General features: G+C 33.5%; 3 protein-coding genes across 6 annotated transcripts in view; 1 reads left to right on the forward strand and 2 right to left on the reverse strand.

Moving 5' to 3' along the window:
* The window catches only part of LOC130647143 (uncharacterized), a 21,122-nt gene extending 17,513 nt beyond the window's left edge, over positions 1 to 3,609 (reverse strand). Inside the window, exons 1-2 of one of the 2 annotated variants that reach the window (XM_057452900.1) lie at positions 3,549 to 3,609; positions 1,693 to 1,777 (exon numbers count right to left, since the gene is read on the reverse strand). In XM_057452900.1, the coding sequence (XP_057308883.1) occupies positions 1,693 to 1,773 (81 nt within the window). In that variant the 5' untranslated portion in view covers positions 1,774 to 1,777; positions 3,549 to 3,609. Of the gene's footprint in view, positions 1 to 1,692; positions 1,778 to 3,015; positions 3,156 to 3,548 lie in introns of those variants that run through there. The other variant, XM_057452899.1, reaches the window with a different exon arrangement.
* Positions 3,182 to 10,649, forward strand: LOC130647144 (uncharacterized). 2 transcript variants are annotated; one of them, XM_057452902.1, is made up of 5 exons: positions 3,182 to 6,616; positions 6,894 to 7,605; positions 8,652 to 9,002; positions 9,162 to 9,368; positions 9,852 to 10,649. In XM_057452902.1, the coding sequence occupies exons 2-5, from the start codon at positions 7,548 to 7,550 to the stop codon at positions 10,340 to 10,342; spliced, it is 1,107 nt and encodes a 368-aa protein (XP_057308885.1). In that variant the 5' UTR covers positions 3,182 to 6,616; positions 6,894 to 7,547; the 3' UTR covers positions 10,343 to 10,649. The 2 variants fall into 2 exon arrangements, with proteins under 2 accessions (XP_057308885.1, XP_057308884.1); XM_057452901.1 differs by having other exon boundaries at positions 7,542 to 7,605.
* A 613-nt stretch (positions 10,650 to 11,262) lies between these two features.
* Positions 11,263 to 15,389, reverse strand: LOC130647145 (aquaporin-5-like). Of its 2 annotated transcripts, XR_008982807.1 has the most exons (6): positions 14,920 to 15,389; positions 13,522 to 13,757; positions 13,072 to 13,152; positions 12,834 to 12,950; positions 12,175 to 12,381; positions 11,263 to 11,594 (listed from the first exon to the last, which is right to left on the reverse strand). XR_008982807.1 is itself a non-coding variant. In XM_057452903.1 (5 exons), exons 1-5 carry the CDS (start codon positions 15,221 to 15,223, stop codon positions 12,286 to 12,288), a joined length of 834 nt encoding a protein of 277 aa, XP_057308886.1. In that variant the 5' UTR covers positions 15,224 to 15,389; the 3' UTR covers positions 11,992 to 12,285. The 2 variants fall into 2 exon arrangements, 1 of the variants encoding a protein (XP_057308886.1); XM_057452903.1 differs by lacking the exon at positions 11,263 to 11,594 and having other exon boundaries at positions 11,992 to 12,381.
* Positions 15,390 to 16,970: the final 1,581 nt, after the last annotated feature.

Raw genomic sequence — 16,970 nt, forward strand, 5'->3', positions numbered from 1 at the left:
AACTTTGTCTTGTTTTGTGTGCTAGAAATTACATAATAAGTGCAGTAACGTTTCTTGTGGTCTTATGGTGCTTTAAAGCGTGTTACATATATTTATATACACAACAGACGTTTAAGAGGTGCCCGAAGATGCCTCTACTCACTAAATTTTATTTCTTGAATAGCGTCCTAAGTCTTGGAAAGATTACGTAGACAATAAGGCTCTTATTTTTGGTTGAACAAAGTGAATAAGAATTTTAGGTGGTCAGGTCATTTGTCCTAGATGGTTTTCTTAGTAAAACCTTATACTCTGCCCAAAACCTTTTATGAAGCTTGCCGTGGGGAGATATGAAAAGGGTAATAATACTTACAAATAATTTTAATACAGCAAGATCGTTCTTTTACTTAATAATGTAATTTTGCGTACGTGCCATTTTTGAAGTGTTTTTTCTTTATTACATTCAAAAAAGGAAAGGTTAAAAGAAATCTACACGCTTAAAAATGGCTTTCTTGTAAAGAAATAAAAAACGAGTCTGAAGAGTTAATTTTTTGGGTGGCATTTTGGAAGAAAGTTTATCTCCTGCGAATTGTATTTGATCATATTTGAACATGTGTCTTCCCCATGTCACTAAGATGCGAACATATCGGTCTTTCTGTTCAGTATTCATGTTATAATTGAAGGATTAACCTTTACTTAACCTAATGTTATAGTAGGTGACGTTTCGGGAGAGACGTTGGACATCAATTTATATAATTATTACCTTTCACATTTCTCATCGGAGGATAAAGGCGGTAAAACACGATCCAATTAATCAAATTCGATTTATCGAAATTATATTAAGCATCAAAATAAAATCGAAACTTAACAGGTGGCAAGGAGATGATACACGATCCAATTAATCGAATTCCATTTATCGAAATTATATTGAACATTAAGAAAAAACTGAACAGATTTTTGATAATTTCCTTTCGATAAAATGTCTTTAGAGAGTGAAGACAAAGTTGAACTCGCAGCTGTTACAGTTATTATTGCAACAACTAAAAATTTAAGAAAACGTTAGAAACGGAGTGTGTTATTTGTAACTTTTCTGTTAATAAGCTTTGTTCACTGATAAAAATCTCGTTAATTTTTGTTTTATCCTTTTTTGACGACATTATGTTTTTAAAGCTTCTCTAGCTAATAATTTTTATTTTTTATATAGAAACTCACATTTTTTGAACGCACATTTGATGCACAGATTTTAAGCATTTAGATTGGCTAAAAACCTTTCGATTAATCGAAAAATTTGAACCGGTCCGACTTTTTAAATATAGAATTCGACAAGACTGGAGCATGCCGAAAGCATACGATTTTTACATGATAAACGATCCAATTAATCGAATTCGATTAATCGGATCACCGCCTTAATAGATTTTATTAGAAATAGTGCTTTTAAAAAAAGTTCAAAAATAACTGTTAAATGTTTAAACTCTTGAAACAGACGACAATACACACTAGTGCTCTCCTCAGATGCAACGCTACACTTTTTTGTAAACTGAACCCTCCTTTCCACTTCAGAATAAAAAAAGGTTGAAATTTCTTAACCTTTTCTTACTTAAAAAGTCTTTTTTCTATAAAATTATAACTGGTTATTACAGAACCAATGCGATATAATCACACTATCGTTCCCCCCTTTTTTAGTGAAAAATCAGACGCAAGTAAATCCTCTCTTACCTTGAATTTACGCAAGTAACCTTCCATATATGGTTGTGATAAGGTTTCTGTATCCATAACAGCAATTGAAGTGTGTTGCATGAAACTAAAATAAAATGCAACGATGACTTACTCTAGAACAGCCTTGACGCTAATGCTGGTAAAAATTTGAACTTTTGAAACAAAACATATTCAGAAAGTAAGAAGTTTGAATTGAACCACCAACCGAAGGAAGAAAATGTATATTATAACATAAAAAAAGAATAAGAGGAAGTAATGAATAGAAACACGATGAACAGCATGATTTTACCCTAAAATTCTGCTAAAAATAAGATCAGTCAAATTTACTGAAAGACACAAAAAAGATTTACAGCATGCAACATGTAGCATTACTCTGGTAAGTCTTCCCAACGAAATATATCAGTGAAATAGGAGAAATTTATAGAACGGAGTGGGGTTCTGGCAGACACCCTTTGTTGTGATACATATACTCCAAATTTCAACATAAAATTTTGTCACGAAAGAGCTAAGGCAATGGCATCTTATAATTACGCAAAAATCATAATTAATTTACAAATAAAATCAATAATTGTTGAACACGGACAAAAGCATAAATGTATATAAAGAAATCAAAGATGTAGTGCTTTGCCAACGCTTTGTTATTTTACAAAATATTGCAAAACGTTCTGCTCTGACACATAAACAAGATGTTATGTCCTTAGCAGATGAAACTTGAGCAGGCTCTGCAAACACTTAAAAATAAATGTTTAAAGAATTTTGATCTGAAAAATGAAACGTAAAATAAATCCGGACAATAAGAAGTTTCTCACTACAAAATACTAAAAACTGACGAAACAAAATGTCCAGTGTATTCTCTCTCCATCTCTAACTTACAAGACGGTGATAAGAAAGCAGGAAATTGAATAAAGTTACAGGAAAGGGGAAAAACAACTTCTTTCTATCATCTTGATCTCTTGGTAGAGTGAGATAAAAAGATTTGCACATTTGATTTTACTTTAAAAATTCGTTTCGTCAAAAATCGTATGCTTTACATTTTAACGGCGAAATACTACGCTGTAAAGTTTCAATAAATCAGAAGGCAACCAGAAGTGTTTATTCTTAGAAGAATTCATTATTGAAAAGAATTTAAAAGAACTGTTTTGATGTTAATACCCCCAAAATAAATGCTTCCTTTGTTTCTCGTAAAGAGCAAAGAGATATTTCTCTGCTAAATTGCCCCTAAATTCCCTATTCGCTTCATGAAAATCCGTCTTAAAACGATTTGAGGTTACATAACTATTTTACACAAAATTGGTGTTGAAAGAAAGTGAAACAGGTACTCACCACTTCAAAATGTGACAGGTTGAGTCTGATGTCGTAAAAATATCAACATCTGTGCGTCAAAGTGTTTTTTTTGATCTGCCAAGATAAATGATCTTCAGGTCGCGTAGGAATTATATACTTATAAAGTTTTTGTTCGTGTTTGTCTTCTTAAGCTTGTTTCAAAAAATTTGTTGACATTTTCACAATTCTTTAAAACACGGCTGTTCCTTTCAATTATGGACTTAGTTTGTTTACATATGTCGTGATAACCTACTCAATGATATTTTTAGACAGCTCTTCAAAAACAACGTTCCCTTTCAAAACGCTTAGAAGGAAAAAATGTTTCCAGATTTTTACTTTGCAAAAAGACCCCGCAAATTGAAGCTGCAGAAATTCATTGGTCTGCTGACTTTGTTTTGTTTGCTAAGTTTATCTGTTCTTCCCCGTAGAGAAAATTGTGAAATAACCTCAAATAGCTACTTCAGCAGAAGAGTTTGTAGTTTTCAACAGGGACGAAAACATAGTTAAAAGGAAGTAAGGTGAGGTTGACTTACCGTCTCGGTTTTTCTCTATTTGCACTCCTCCTTTTTTTCCAATTATCCTATTTTTATTCCTACAAGTATAGCAAAAAGGTCGAGAGGCGATAACATTGAAACTGGGATTTCGGTGACCTCGAAAAGGGAATTAAAAAGTTTTAGAAGTTCCAATGTTGTAGTTTTCCAAATTTTGGAGTGCAAGATATTCAATTCCAACGCATTTATGCTTACATAATGCAAATAAAATGCGTCTTTTAAGATTAGAAATAAAAGATGCATTTTAGATGTGTATAACACACTTTTTAGATAATACAGACATCTTTTAGACGTTTAGACTAAAAGATACTGCAAAAAGATGCATTAAACGAACAAATCAGCCGTTAAAAAGACGTCTTTTAGATGTCTTTTTGCCGGCTGGGCAAAAAGCAGTTAAAGCGCAAAAAGAATTTATTTTAGAAATTAGTATAACTGTACCCTTCATCGCATAGATCTTGAAACGCTGAGCAAGAAAATGTATAGGATCATGTACTTTTGACAAAAGGTTGCAGAGATAACCGGTTTGAAGGTTTTATGATGACGTCATCAACCCATCCACTCCAAAACGGATTTGGGGACCAAGGTTTAAAAAAGTTACCCAAATTAGTCCTAGGTGGTCCCTAGTTACCCACGCGGTGAAAAATCATTGACGTCACCACCTCGTTTCCAAGTTATTTGGCCTCAAAGTTTTAGGTGCATTGTAAGGCTTCATTACTTTAATGTTGCCCTATCGAAAAAATGTTTTTTTGCTAAGTTTATAAATTTATTATAGCTTTCCACTTGCCGAAGTTGGAATGGAAGGTGGTTAAGGAGAAGGGCAGAAGTGTGAGCTAAAGTAACTTTGGGCCTCAATATTGTTTGTTTCAATTAAATTTGTTTTTATAGTGTTGGTTCGTAACGATTGTTTGGTTACAGGCAAAAAAGAAAGTTTTAGGTAACTTGACCGACTTTCTTTGTTGAACAGAACTTTGTGTGCAAGTTTTACAAAAGAAAGAGATATTCTTTCTTCCACTGGAAGCCATTATAATGTTAGCACGTCATGGTCACTGCAACGACGACAGCAAACGAAACTTGCCGAGGATCTTTGTAGCTTTGTAGTTTCGAAAGATATTTTGGTAAATTATTTTAGTAAATATAACAGGATGTAAGAACCGAACTAAATATTGTAATGAGAGATGAAGACAATAACAGTACTATCAAAAGTAACTTAAGTTGAAAGGCACATCCAACTAAATCTGATCGTGATAACACAATGATAGAATAGGTAAGTACAATAATATGCTAAAATGAACCATCCAACTATTGAATCTTAATAAAAATAACCTTCATAAAGACATAGAAAAAAAACGAAGCTGTCCCAGGATCTATATTATAATACCCGTATGCGTCTGTCTGTCTGTCTGTCACGCAGAATGGTACCCGAGACGCACGCAATGCAGTATAAAAAGGACGGGCGAACCCGTGGATTTTTCCACGAGCCACCGACTAGTGTTCTTATAATTTTGGAAAATTTACTTCACTATAAACCATATATAAACCATTAGCAGTGGTTATCAGGAGTATTGCTTAATAGTGTAAAAAACTCCATGTAAAGATCTTGTCATAAACTCTATCATAATGTCAGAGTTAATATGTTGTAATTAAGGTAGTTGCGCTCTACAACAACTGTCCACTCGAATAAAGTATTTTAAAGGAGGGAGTAGTGCATTTAAAGCTCCCATTTGAGCTACGAAGCTCAAGCAAGCACAGCAACCGCTCAACTAGACATTCGCCTAAGATATCAATCCATTCTCATTATGAGCGCTAAGCAGAAAGGATAGATTCACACTTTTATAGTCTCTCGCATGACTCGGCTCGGTTCAAAAGACCTTTCACACTGGAAGCGAACGCTCTACCAATAAGGCTATCAGGCGATTATTGCAGAAAGGTAAACTAGTTTTATATGTCTCATTTTAAAGAATTATAAAAAATTATAAGGGACACAATAAGGTGTTCTTGTCATCAAAGCTGCAGTAAAACAAAGTAAATGCGAATAACTCGTTTATTATACAAGAAGTCGAGATCTATTATAGTAACTCGCCATAGAATGACTGTGGTAAAAATGTAAAATATAAAAACAAGTTTATAAAATAGCATAAGCTTCTCGGTTAAAACCATCCATAGTGCATACATAGATGTAATAAATTTAAAGTCGTTTTTTTACATTAGTACGAGTTTTTTTAAAAAGTAATTTACATATATACATAAAATATAACTATCCTAAAGAAGGCAATTATCGTTAACTACATACATAGAAATCACATTTGCTATCACACGTTTATCAGCTAGTAAACATTTTGTGATAACGTAGACGTATACATTTCTGTCATTCTTGTCATGTCACTCTATTTCTAAATAGCAGAAGTTTTTTAGATTCAAGTTGTTTATTTAATTTTGGACGTTTCAATGTTATAAATGAAGCTTCCAAGTTTTTTCTCAACCTCGTTCTCAGAGGTGCTTTCATCAAAATTTTTCAACTAAATTGATGATCAGGATTACGGTGAGTATGGTTGGCTGGTTCGGAATTCTTGGTTGGATTATTATGCTCATTCCAGCGAATAACAGTATTTCGTCTTGTTTTGCCAATGTAAGATGTGTTCCTTCATAAATAACGCAAGAAGGGTATGGATTTCGATCTTTTAGTAAAAAAAAGTCGAGATCTGTTTTAATAGAAGGAAGATCATTCTGAACTTTTCAATGGCTAATGTTTCCACCAGCAGTTCTTTTAACGAACATGCGTACTTGCATCCAATTCAGCTTTAATGGATCTAGTTAAATATTCTTGAAAGCGTAAGATGACATCGAGTAACACAGCATCCGTTCATTGTCTCGCTAAAAGAATAAACTGCGACCTATGAAGCTGTCTAATTGTTCCTGTTGGAGTCAAGAGAGGTCATGACGTAGATGACACAAGATGAAACAATTATTCGTAGCTATATTAGAAAATCGTTTGAAGAAGAAGACAAAAATCAAATTGGACGTTAAGAATCTTAAATTGATAGCATTTCAATGTGAGTTTATCATTATTTATTAATTTATTTATTTTTAAGGCTTTTTTTATCATTTTTGTAAGTTGAAATGAAAATTAAAAACAACAGAATTTTTTTTATATATTTTTGTTGAGATGTTCTAACTTTGTTCATCATAAACTTCTTTCCTAAATGTCAATAAAGCACCATTCAGTGATAATAAAAAATAAACTAACAAGAACAGACGATAAAAATAGGAACCCTTATTTTTAAGAACAGTAAATATGAGGGATATATTACCCATTTTTTTAACTCTTAGACTTTGGACTACGAAAATTGGAGTCACAGCAAGGCCGAATTACCGACACAGTCATCAGCCAGGATCAGCTAAACTTTTAAATATCAAAATGAAGGTCAAAATTAAACAAGAATTAAATTTTCTATCCAGCAGTACAACTTCGTCAACTTTTCGATAGCAGGTGGCCAGAAATTAGGTCTAATAACAACATATTGTCGGCGAAATGTTGTTTCGGGTTCTAAGGGGCTGAGGCCTAAGGCGAATGGGGATTTTAATTTATGTAAATTGAAAAAAACTTTAGAAAGCAATTCTTTTTCAACACCTTTCAAACTTTTACCAAAATGCAATATAATTTTTTGAAATTTATAATTTCTCCTAACCTTGCTGAAGATGATATTGCAAATTATTGATTTCTTTTATAACTTTCGATTTGTCAAATGTTTGTATTTAGACACCAGTTTTGTAGAACGAAAACGTTTGGTAACTACTCCCAATTATTATATCCCTCATTAATAGCACAAATATTTTATCCCAACTTCGATTTGCTGCTTTTGTTAAAAGTCTTAACAATGCGTGCGGTAAGTTTGGTAAATCTCGCACCACATGTTGCTATTGTAGGGCTAAGAATAAGGTATTTTTAGGGTATTTATTTCTATTCTTTTCTTCTAGCCAACAATGATGAATAACTTGAAATATGGAATTGTCATCGCATTATGGCACATTATGTTGAAAGGTGACGAATGTACTTTTTATATGCACTGTTAATTACGTTTCGAAATAATTTTTGTCGTACCGGTAAGATATTAGGAAAGTAAAGGGAAGTTTTTTAATGTCGTTTGGGATTCCATTTATTGGTGGGAGGCTCTTCCCCTCCGACTGCAACTGAGATATTTTACCCGCTAGGGCAAAGTATAGCATTGAGCCAGTTTGAAAGTAAGTTGGTGGGCAGTATATGATTCTATTTGGGTTGACAGCACCAACCTCGAAATGGATGATTTTGAAATCGAACCTACAATCTAATCATTTCCAGTCAAACCACCTACCACTAAACAGTCTGCGTCATAAATAAAAAGTAAAATGTTTAACAGAAGCATAGCGGAGAAAGATCATTTTAAAATGAGTCTTAAGCGAAAGACACTAAATCTTCATATTGATGATAATTCGTTGAAATTATCCCTCAATTTGACTAATTAAAAACGGAAATATTTTCAAGGAGTCGATTTCAATTTACTCTCGACTGTACAGGAACTATGGCTTTCGGCGGTCGTAACTTTTGTTGACAATATTTAATTTTAGGTCGTCACAAAATACAGTCGCTCAAAATTGAAAATCTTAACCATCAAAGAAATGATGTGCTTACATTTCTAAAAAAACACAAAATAATTAAAAGCTAGCATTGCAGAATGTTAAATACCTAACAATGAAGGTGGTGGTTCTGTTTTTAACACGTATGGTTAAGTTTCCTTTCCAGCACACTTTGCCTAGTTACTTCATTTCGAGTCATGCAGCCGCGAATAGGCCTATATGACGCATAAGCAATTTAGAGCAATGCTATCAATATGTCTAATAGGTTAACAGCAGGATGCGAAAAAGTTAGGCTAGTAAACTTTCTGTAACGTTCCTACTAATGTTGTACTTAAAACTGCATTTTGGAAGTCAACTTTAACTTTTTTAGTTTCACTGATGTTGAATTTTCCCTTTCTCTTGTCTATTCAGTGGTATGCTCTGTTCTTAATCTTTAACACAACTCTAGCTTAACCCAACATATTTTATTTTTAGTTCAGGGTGGAACATTAAAGGTCTTTACTCCACAATACGACATTAAAAAGCAAGTTAAAATCGCATGGGAAATTAGTCACCCACCTAAAGGCAGGCTAAAAAGCTTTGGTGTATATATCAGACCCACAATGCACAAAATAGTTTTCTACGAATCCAACCAGCTTGGTCCGTATCTAACGAAAAATGCTGTGGCTTTTATTGGCAGGGAGAGTAAATTTACAAAATCAGGAAAGCAGTTCTCTCTTTCAACACTTGTACAAGAGAAGGCGTTGATGTTCTATGCACAAGCAATTTTTGTTGATGATGTAAACAATGAGAAAGCTGCTAATGTGGTGATATATAATTTAGAAGGTGAATTGGATTTAAAGTTGTTATTGCTTACCTACGAAACTCTATAATTTAACGAGGTTCATTATTAAGTAACTTCAACCTCGTTAGCAGGACTTCTTTCCACTTCCACCTAAGAATCACTGGAGAAACGGGTGATGATTTAGAATTTATATGATTTAGAGTATGACGAATACATGAAAAAACAGATGAAAACAACGACTCGGGCACCATTTTTTAGTGAAGTTGAGAAAAAAGAAGATAGAGCGAAGGACAAAGCAACCACGAGTAACAAGAGTATCATAACTGCTGCATCGATCAGTGTCATCTTATTTACAGTAGCGCTAGTCATTGTTTTGATTATGGTGAAGAAAAAACAGAAAAGAATTAGTATGTAAATTTTGTTTTTGTGTCGGTATTACGGTACAGCCGTAATTGTCAGTGTTTTATTTTCGTCTACGTAGTTTTGTCGTAGCTGTCTTCGTAGTCTTGTCGTAGCTGTCTTCGTAGTCTTGTCGTAGTTGTCTGCGTAGTCTTGTCGTAGCTGTCTACGTAGTCTTGTAGTCTTTTCGTAACTGTTTTTGTAGTCTTGTCGTAGCTGTTTTCGTAGTCTTGTCGTAGTCTTGTCGTAGTCTTGTCGTAGCTGTCTTCGTAGTCTTGTAGTCTTGTCGTAACTGTTTTTGTAGTCTTTTCGTAGCTGTTTTCGTAGTCTTGTCGTAGTCTTGTCGTAGCTGTTTTAGTAGCTGTTTTCGCAGCTGTTTTCGTAGTCTTGTCGTAGATATTTTCGTAGCTGTTTTCGTAGCTGTTTTCGTAGCTGTTTTCGTAGTCTTGTCGTAGCTTAGAAACAAGCGTGTAATTATTTCCTTATTTCAGGAAAGTCTACACACGTTCTACATGAAACGATTAAAAAGAACAAAGAAGATTTTGAATACACAGATATCGACCCTAAACACGTCAAAGAATCCTTATACACGAGTTTAAAAAGAAAAGAACCTTGGGTGACCTGGCCTCGACTTCAACTTGTAGAGATTGAAAACGAGGATATTTACGAAGAGCTGAAGTTTTCTGATAAGAAAAAAAAGCCAGATCAAGATGGGGACAGTGATTACGTCATAGTGGAAGATGAGAGCTTTTGTAACCCCGTTATAAGCGCAGTGCCAAAAATTAGCAGTGAAGGGGAGATCGGGAATAATATGGTGGAGGAAAATGTTACAAGAAAGAGTAATTGCGAAAATAAAGGAGAATTGTCTGAATCTATGAATGATGAAGTTGGCGGGAAAAATAAAGAGGATACGAATACCGGCGAGGATTACTTAGAAGATATATACGAAAGCAAACACACTTATTTGGACTTATTAGAGTAAATGAGAAGATGGTGAAATTGAGAGCTGGAACTCTTAATCGTACCAGAATCATGTAGAAAACTGTGCAAGAATATTTGTGACTTTTCAATCTTCACTTAAAATAGGAGAACAAGTTAACAATTCGTTAGAACACATTTCAGTTGAATTTGAGTGACTCAATAAATATCAGTTTGTCCATAAGTCATAATAACTACCTCTATGAAAATGTTGTTATGTGCTACGTTATAATGAAAACAAACAGTCTTCTCTTGTGATGATTTATATATTATGTGTAATTATGTAAAAAAATTAATTGATGCTTCGTTCATTCATTCATATTCTAAAGCTGAAACTACCTCGAATTTTGCTTTCACGAGGCTGTTTGTCGGAGTTGGTGGGCAAAATTTAATTTTGTCTAGATTTAAGAAAATTTTACTACAATGTGGTAAAAAATAATATTAAAATTTTTATATTACCTGAGACAAAATCAACCCTATTCAACATTTACACAAGCCGTTCATGTTTCGCATTTTACACGTGATGTTTGTTTAAAACGACCGTTGCAGACAGATATTTAAGAGGACTGGAAGTTATAGAAAACATGTTTTTTTTACGCCTAAATAATGACAGTTTAAAAATAAGTACCTGCAATTTACGCCTCCAATTCTGGATTTATTTAAGTTTATGATTTCAGCAAAGTGGATGAAGATGATGTATAAAATATCATTTCCCGCGTCTCGAGTTTTAATATTGTCTACGTGCTTTTCCGCCGCTTTTATAATATCTGATATTTGACCGCAGACGCTTAAAAAGCGCGCGTAAAAAGTTATATATTTAAAATGGCTACGTCTACTGCGTCTATAGGAAGGGCGAACAAAAAATTATTTCTAAATCCTAAAATCCACTAAGATAACTACTATGATAACAAATAAATTACTCTATTTTGCAACAAGTATCTATATTTCTTCCTAACAAAATTTTTACTGAATTTTCATCTGTATGGGATGAAAAAAATAAGTAACTGCTCTATATTTTAGGTCTAGTGTGATGTCGTCCTGCAAAGTTTTAGGTAAAACTCTACGAATTTTTTTTAATATCAAATCATTCTTAGTCTTTGTATTAGGACTTTTTTGTCATGTTGGCTGTAACCTGTAAATTGATTTATTATGAAGCAGATTACCCAGACAGCCTGGTCTTCACAATCAACACTGTCGTCATGAACTTTTTTTCAGGTGTCGTGTCGTGCGCAGTTCGCCTCTCCTTAAGAAACAATCTAAACAAATAACCAAGTTTAAGTTTTAAAATCTTAACATAAAGTTTTTTGTGTCTTGTAATTTTGTTCTTATAATAAACATAAACACGCTAGGGATTAAAAACATCAAAAACGAAATCGACATGTCGAACCATCTTTTTTGTATCTCACTTTATGTCGCTTGAGCTAAAATTTACTTGTAAAATTATTTAAAAGTGCACTTATTTTAAATGTGGTTCTTATATAATAAACATGTGGATACTTTAAAAAATTTAAGAAACTTTCACTACTAAGTTTGTATGACTAATCTTAAAACAAACAAAAATAATTTTTGAAACCCAAAACCCAAAATTAGATGATTGTCCTGTCCTTTACACCGATAAATCGAACGTGTATCATGAATAAAATAAACACAATCTGTTTTCTTTATCATGGTTTTCAAAATATCTATACAATAATATTTTCATTCTCATTTACAGATGATGCAAACATTATATAAATATAACCTTGTTTTCATTAATTAAGACTACGCCCTGTTTTAGTTTTACACCCACCGTAACGCCACTGTGTTATGAGCGTATACTTTACCAACATGACAAACCTATTAATACAATAATGTCAGTATGATTTCTCGCTTGCTGATTTGTTTTAATAATAACGAAACTTTTTCATTGATGTCGTGAAATAGGTTGCTATAACAACAACAACATGTTTAGACGCCACTGTCTGTCGGTCTTTCAATTATCGTATGCCGGTGTGTGTAGTCTTCATCAAAATACTTGGCTTGTGCAGCTTCTTCACGGCTAGGCTGAAGGGAAATAGGTCTGCAGATTACACAATTTTACAGGGGTTTGAAAAACAAAAAACGTGCAACGCTCACTTACTATGTTCTTAGCCTTACTAAGGAGTTCATAAGACTCTGAATAAAATTTTATATATGTTCAGGCAGGTTTCCACTTATTCGAAATTGGTCGAATTAATCGACGTCGGTGCAATGTAAAAGTACGATTGCTTTCTAGGTTTTGTCAATCCATGTCGATTAACCATTTTCTTTAAGTGGAAACCCGAATTTAGGAAATACGCTATTGTTGCGAAGAATTTACCGGGTCAAACGCATCACATTTGCGTTTGACCCGGTCGAGTGGTGCCAACTGTTTCAGATGTAAAAAATTGATTGCATAGTTAGTGTATTATTTCAAGAACGTTTGCGGTATAAGAAAATGCATGTATTTTGTATTTTAAAATGTTCTGTTATTTTACCTTGCAACAAGTGAGACTACAAGACCTTGGACGAGGTCTTCTTCTTGCCTTGGCAAATATAAAATCATGAAGAAGACCTGCTAAGCTGGCTGATAAAATTGGACCAGCAGCATAAATCTATAACAATAAAAAAAAGGCATGTATATTTGAGCATTTCAGCATGATGAGCCAATAACTAACGTCACAATTAAAGGGTTTAACCGCTGTAATTTGATAGATGGTGGTAACATGAGCTTACCCACTGATCTTCAAATTCCTCTTTCATGACAGCAGGTCCTAAGGATCTTGCAGGATTTAAACTACATCCAGTATATGGAAGCTGAAATATATAATGGTATCACGTAAGAAAGAAGAAGAAGAAGAAAAAGAAGAAGAAAAAGAAGAAAAAGAAGAAAAAGAAGAAGAAGAAGAAGAAGAAGAAGAAGAAGAAGAAGAAGAAGAAGAAGAAGAAGAAGAAGAAGAAGAAGAAGAAGAAGAAGAAGAAGAAGAAGAAGAAGAAGAAGAAGAAGAAGAAGAAGAAGAAGAAGAAGAAGAAGAAGAAGAAGAAGAAGAAGAAGAAGAAGAAGAAGAAGAAGAAGAAGAAGAAGAAGAAGAAGAAGAAGAAGAAGAAGAAGAAGAAGAAGAAGAAGAAGAAGAAGAAGAAGAAGAAGAAGAAGAAGAAGAAGAAGAAGAAGAAGAATTAACCTACTATAACAATATGGCTAACAGAATAGGTTAAACCGATTGCCAAAGGTCCACCAAAACCTTTAAAAGTATCTCTTGCTGTTTTTGAAGCAAAATAAACCCAAGCGTAAATAAATGAAAATATCATTTCGTATCCAATCCCCTTTACTATGGATATGTCTTCTGCTAATACAGTCATCGCTAGATTTCCTCGTTTTGAGGCTGGAGTCATTTCTTTTAGAGCAAGTGCACCAAGGATACCTAAAATATGAACAAAAGGTTGCAATTTTTCTTCAAAGATGAATTTCATCGCAACGCAAGATCAGACTGAACAAATAACTTAACTTATTTCATCCACATCGATTTAAATATGCTTCCTGCCCCTTTGAAAGAGTTTCTTCGTGAATGGGATCAAAATCTCTAAGTCGTTGAGAATCCTTAATCGTATATATACCGGGTGGCTGAAGAAAGTGGTGTATCGCTATTTATCAACTTATTTATTATATTTACAGGTCCTATATAGTGGAACTTGGTGACTTTTAATATTTTTTCATTCGACAACGTGCTATTCTGATTTTCTGAGCACTGTTTTTATTAAAACTCTGAGTTACCTCAAATTATGAAGTAATCAATAATATACGTAGCTACGAATCCATCTCTGTCCCCGGGGTCGCTTTGCCCATGAGCTGTTACTATGAAATCAAAAAGGCGAAATACCCTGGTTACGCGATTGGTAAGAATCACCTAGCAAACAAGTTTCCCTTTCTTATAACACGTTTTTTTAGACAATTATGACGCTTAGCAAAATTGCTTGAATCCGCACATTTCTATCTAATATTGCTTTCACTGGAAGCCCTAAGACAACTTTCCTACATGCCTGTGGGAAAGAAATTCATTTCGTTTTATTGCGCCTACTTAATAGGTGAGGATGTTTGGACCTGAGAAAAAAATAGTCTGTTTAGACCATCTAAATAAAAATAGTTGATGTATTTTAAAGCCTAATAGTTGCTTGTGGTAATGAAAGAAAGGAATAATGTTTTTTCTGGTTTCTGTTTTTCAGAATTCCCACAGTTGCTTATACAATACACGTTTTTCAAATCATGTGTTTTTAATTTTTATATCTTTAAGATTTTTAATTTTTATTAAATTTGTGTGCGTATAAATTTTTAACTATAATCTGACATGTGAAAATACTGTATTGGTGATATTAATGTTACGATAAAAATTTTCTTTATTTTCGACTTGTACTGATTAGCCTCGGTTTAAGCAGAGGTCTATTAGCACAAATTTGCTTTCGCAAGAGAAATAGCAGCAGTACATGAAAGAAAACTAATTCGAGAAAGGTGTATTGCTTTTTAAAAACCTAAAATTACACACATGAACAGTAACGAAGCTTAATCTCTAATTTTTAGAATTTTCATACCTCCACCACACTGAAACACAATATACATGAACGTTCTCAACAACGAAACTCTTCTTGTCAACATACAGGCTATAGTAATAGCAGGATTCATGTGAGATCCTGAAACATCTTTCAAACACTGTGACAACACGGCTAATGTAAAACCAAGCACCATCGAAGCTTCTGCGATATAGTTACTTTTAGACACATCAACTCTTAGTAATACTGTTCCACCAATGAACACCAAAAACGCTACCCCCAAACCTTCTACCAATAGTGAAACATAAAAATTTGAAACTCGAAGTTCTTCACAACAGCGAGCCATAGTTTAGTAATATTAGCCAAACAGTTATTCTAAAGTGAAACGGCTGTGACTTAGTCTCAGCTTTGGCATGACTCTTTTATAAATTTATGTTATCCCGTCATTTTCATTAAAGTTCAAATATTCTTGTAAGAGTTGAGCGAAAAATTTTCTCTTTGATTTGATACTAAGTTTTGTTTGCTCATTTAATATCGTATCGCTCGAAAGATGATTCAAAGTTTTGAATTGCTTAGGAGTAAATTATTCAAGCAATTCCAAGCGGCCATTGCTCACACATTCATATATTGAGTTTATAAATAGGTTATTGCTGATTCAGCAATATATGAATGAATTAATAATTAACCTCACATTCTGAATTGTTTAGTGTGTGAATATTTTTGTCAAGTGATAAATAAAACTTGATTTTTTTTGTTCAAATGTAGTAATAAAAAATAGAATTATTTGCGAATTTTAAATACTTTAATAATTCTTTTTATTTTTGACAAAAGAAAAAATCTAAAATAAACCAAATGTTAAATAAACCAAAAATATGATATAAGTGGCGGATTTAGGGTATATCAAGCTAGTCGGGTAGACGTACTTTTTCATCAAAAGCCTTGTTTTTGCAATTTCAAAAAGGTATTTCGCTCATACACAAAAATCTTCCCAGGTGGCTTTCTTAGAATGGCTAGGTTGATACACAGGTGTATTATATAGTTGAGCGCATATTCATCATTGATATGGCGTAATACGTGCAAGAAACTGCTTAATTATCCTGCCACTTGCTTCGCATGTTATTTCACTTTGCTGGGACATTCAACAAGTGTGAAGGAATTGGAAACTAAACAGTGGATAGAACATTCTAAGAACTTTGCTGCACACTATCAGACCTATAGCACATATAAAAGTCATAACACCTTAAAAAAATAATATTTGGCACAAAATCTGGTTCAATATCATACATATCACTTGTATATGCTGTTTCATGTAGTGACCGATTCATAACAGAAGACACCCAATCCTAATTTTATGCAAACACCTACTCCTAATTTTATGGTACTTTTTGACATCACATCACAGCAAATATAGGAAGTAAGACCATCAACACTAGCATCAAGCGTATATTTCATGATGTATTTTCAGGCCAGCTTCTTTGCAAGAAAAACCCTTATGCAAACTCTTTTGTTGTCGTGTATTCCTAGCATACACTTCTTGTTCAATACCCCATGAAAGTGATGCAGACTTTGGAACTGGTGTATACCCCAATATCTTAGCAACCAAATTATTTATTGCAGAAGTTTTAGAGTTTAAACGGTTATATTTATCAAGAACAGCATGTGCTACTGAAGCTGTGATAACACCGTAGCGATAATCAAACCATGATTTCTTCGAACTTTGTCCTCTAGGTAAAACTTTAATTTCTATTATCTGTGCTTCAGTACGGTTTTCTTTCAATAATTTATAGAAATCATCAGACGTCGATTGACCCACCACCAGTTCTTTCATCTTTAATGGTTTGCTTGCCACTTTATTATAACTGTGCTCACAAACAATGTAACTGTTTTTGAAGTACAGAACAGAAGCTTTACCTTCTGATTCCGGTTAATAGTTTAATGTCGATCTTAAGGTGGATGAAGATCAAACATATTTCTTAGACATTTTATTTCGGTGCTTTCTGGATGAGGTTTTTTAAAATTAACTAAGTTTAAGAGTACAAGCTGATGAACTTTACCCTTTTTGGTAACAGTTTCTTGCCACTTTTGTGTTTTGG

The sequence above is a fragment of the Hydractinia symbiolongicarpus genome, chromosome 6 (assembly GCF_029227915.1).
Source record: "Hydractinia symbiolongicarpus strain clone_291-10 chromosome 6, HSymV2.1, whole genome shotgun sequence".
In the NCBI taxonomy this organism is placed as follows: domain Eukaryota; kingdom Metazoa; phylum Cnidaria; class Hydrozoa; order Anthoathecata; family Hydractiniidae; genus Hydractinia; species Hydractinia symbiolongicarpus.

Coding starts and splice junctions, on each gene's coding strand:
- LOC130647145 (XM_057452903.1), bottom strand. CDS start 15,223: ATGGCTCGCTGTTGTGAAGAACTTCGAGTTTCAAATTTTTATGTTTCA. Junction 13,153..13,521: donor CTGTTAGCCATATTGTTATA/GTAGGTTAATTC, acceptor TATATATTTCAG/CTTCCATATACTGGATGTAG. Junction 12,951..13,071: donor AGGAATTTGAAGATCAGTGG/GTAAGCTCATGT, acceptor TTATTGTTATAG/ATTTATGCTGCTGGTCCAAT.
- LOC130647144 (XM_057452902.1), top strand. CDS start 7,548: ATGATGAATAACTTGAAATATGGAATTGTCATCGCATTATGGCACATT. Junction 7,606..8,651: donor ATGGCACATTATGTTGAAAG/GTGACGAATGTA, acceptor TTTTATTTTTAG/TTCAGGGTGGAACATTAAAG. Junction 9,003..9,161: donor GGTGATATATAATTTAGAAG/GTGAATTGGATT, acceptor TATATGATTTAG/AGTATGACGAATACATGAAA.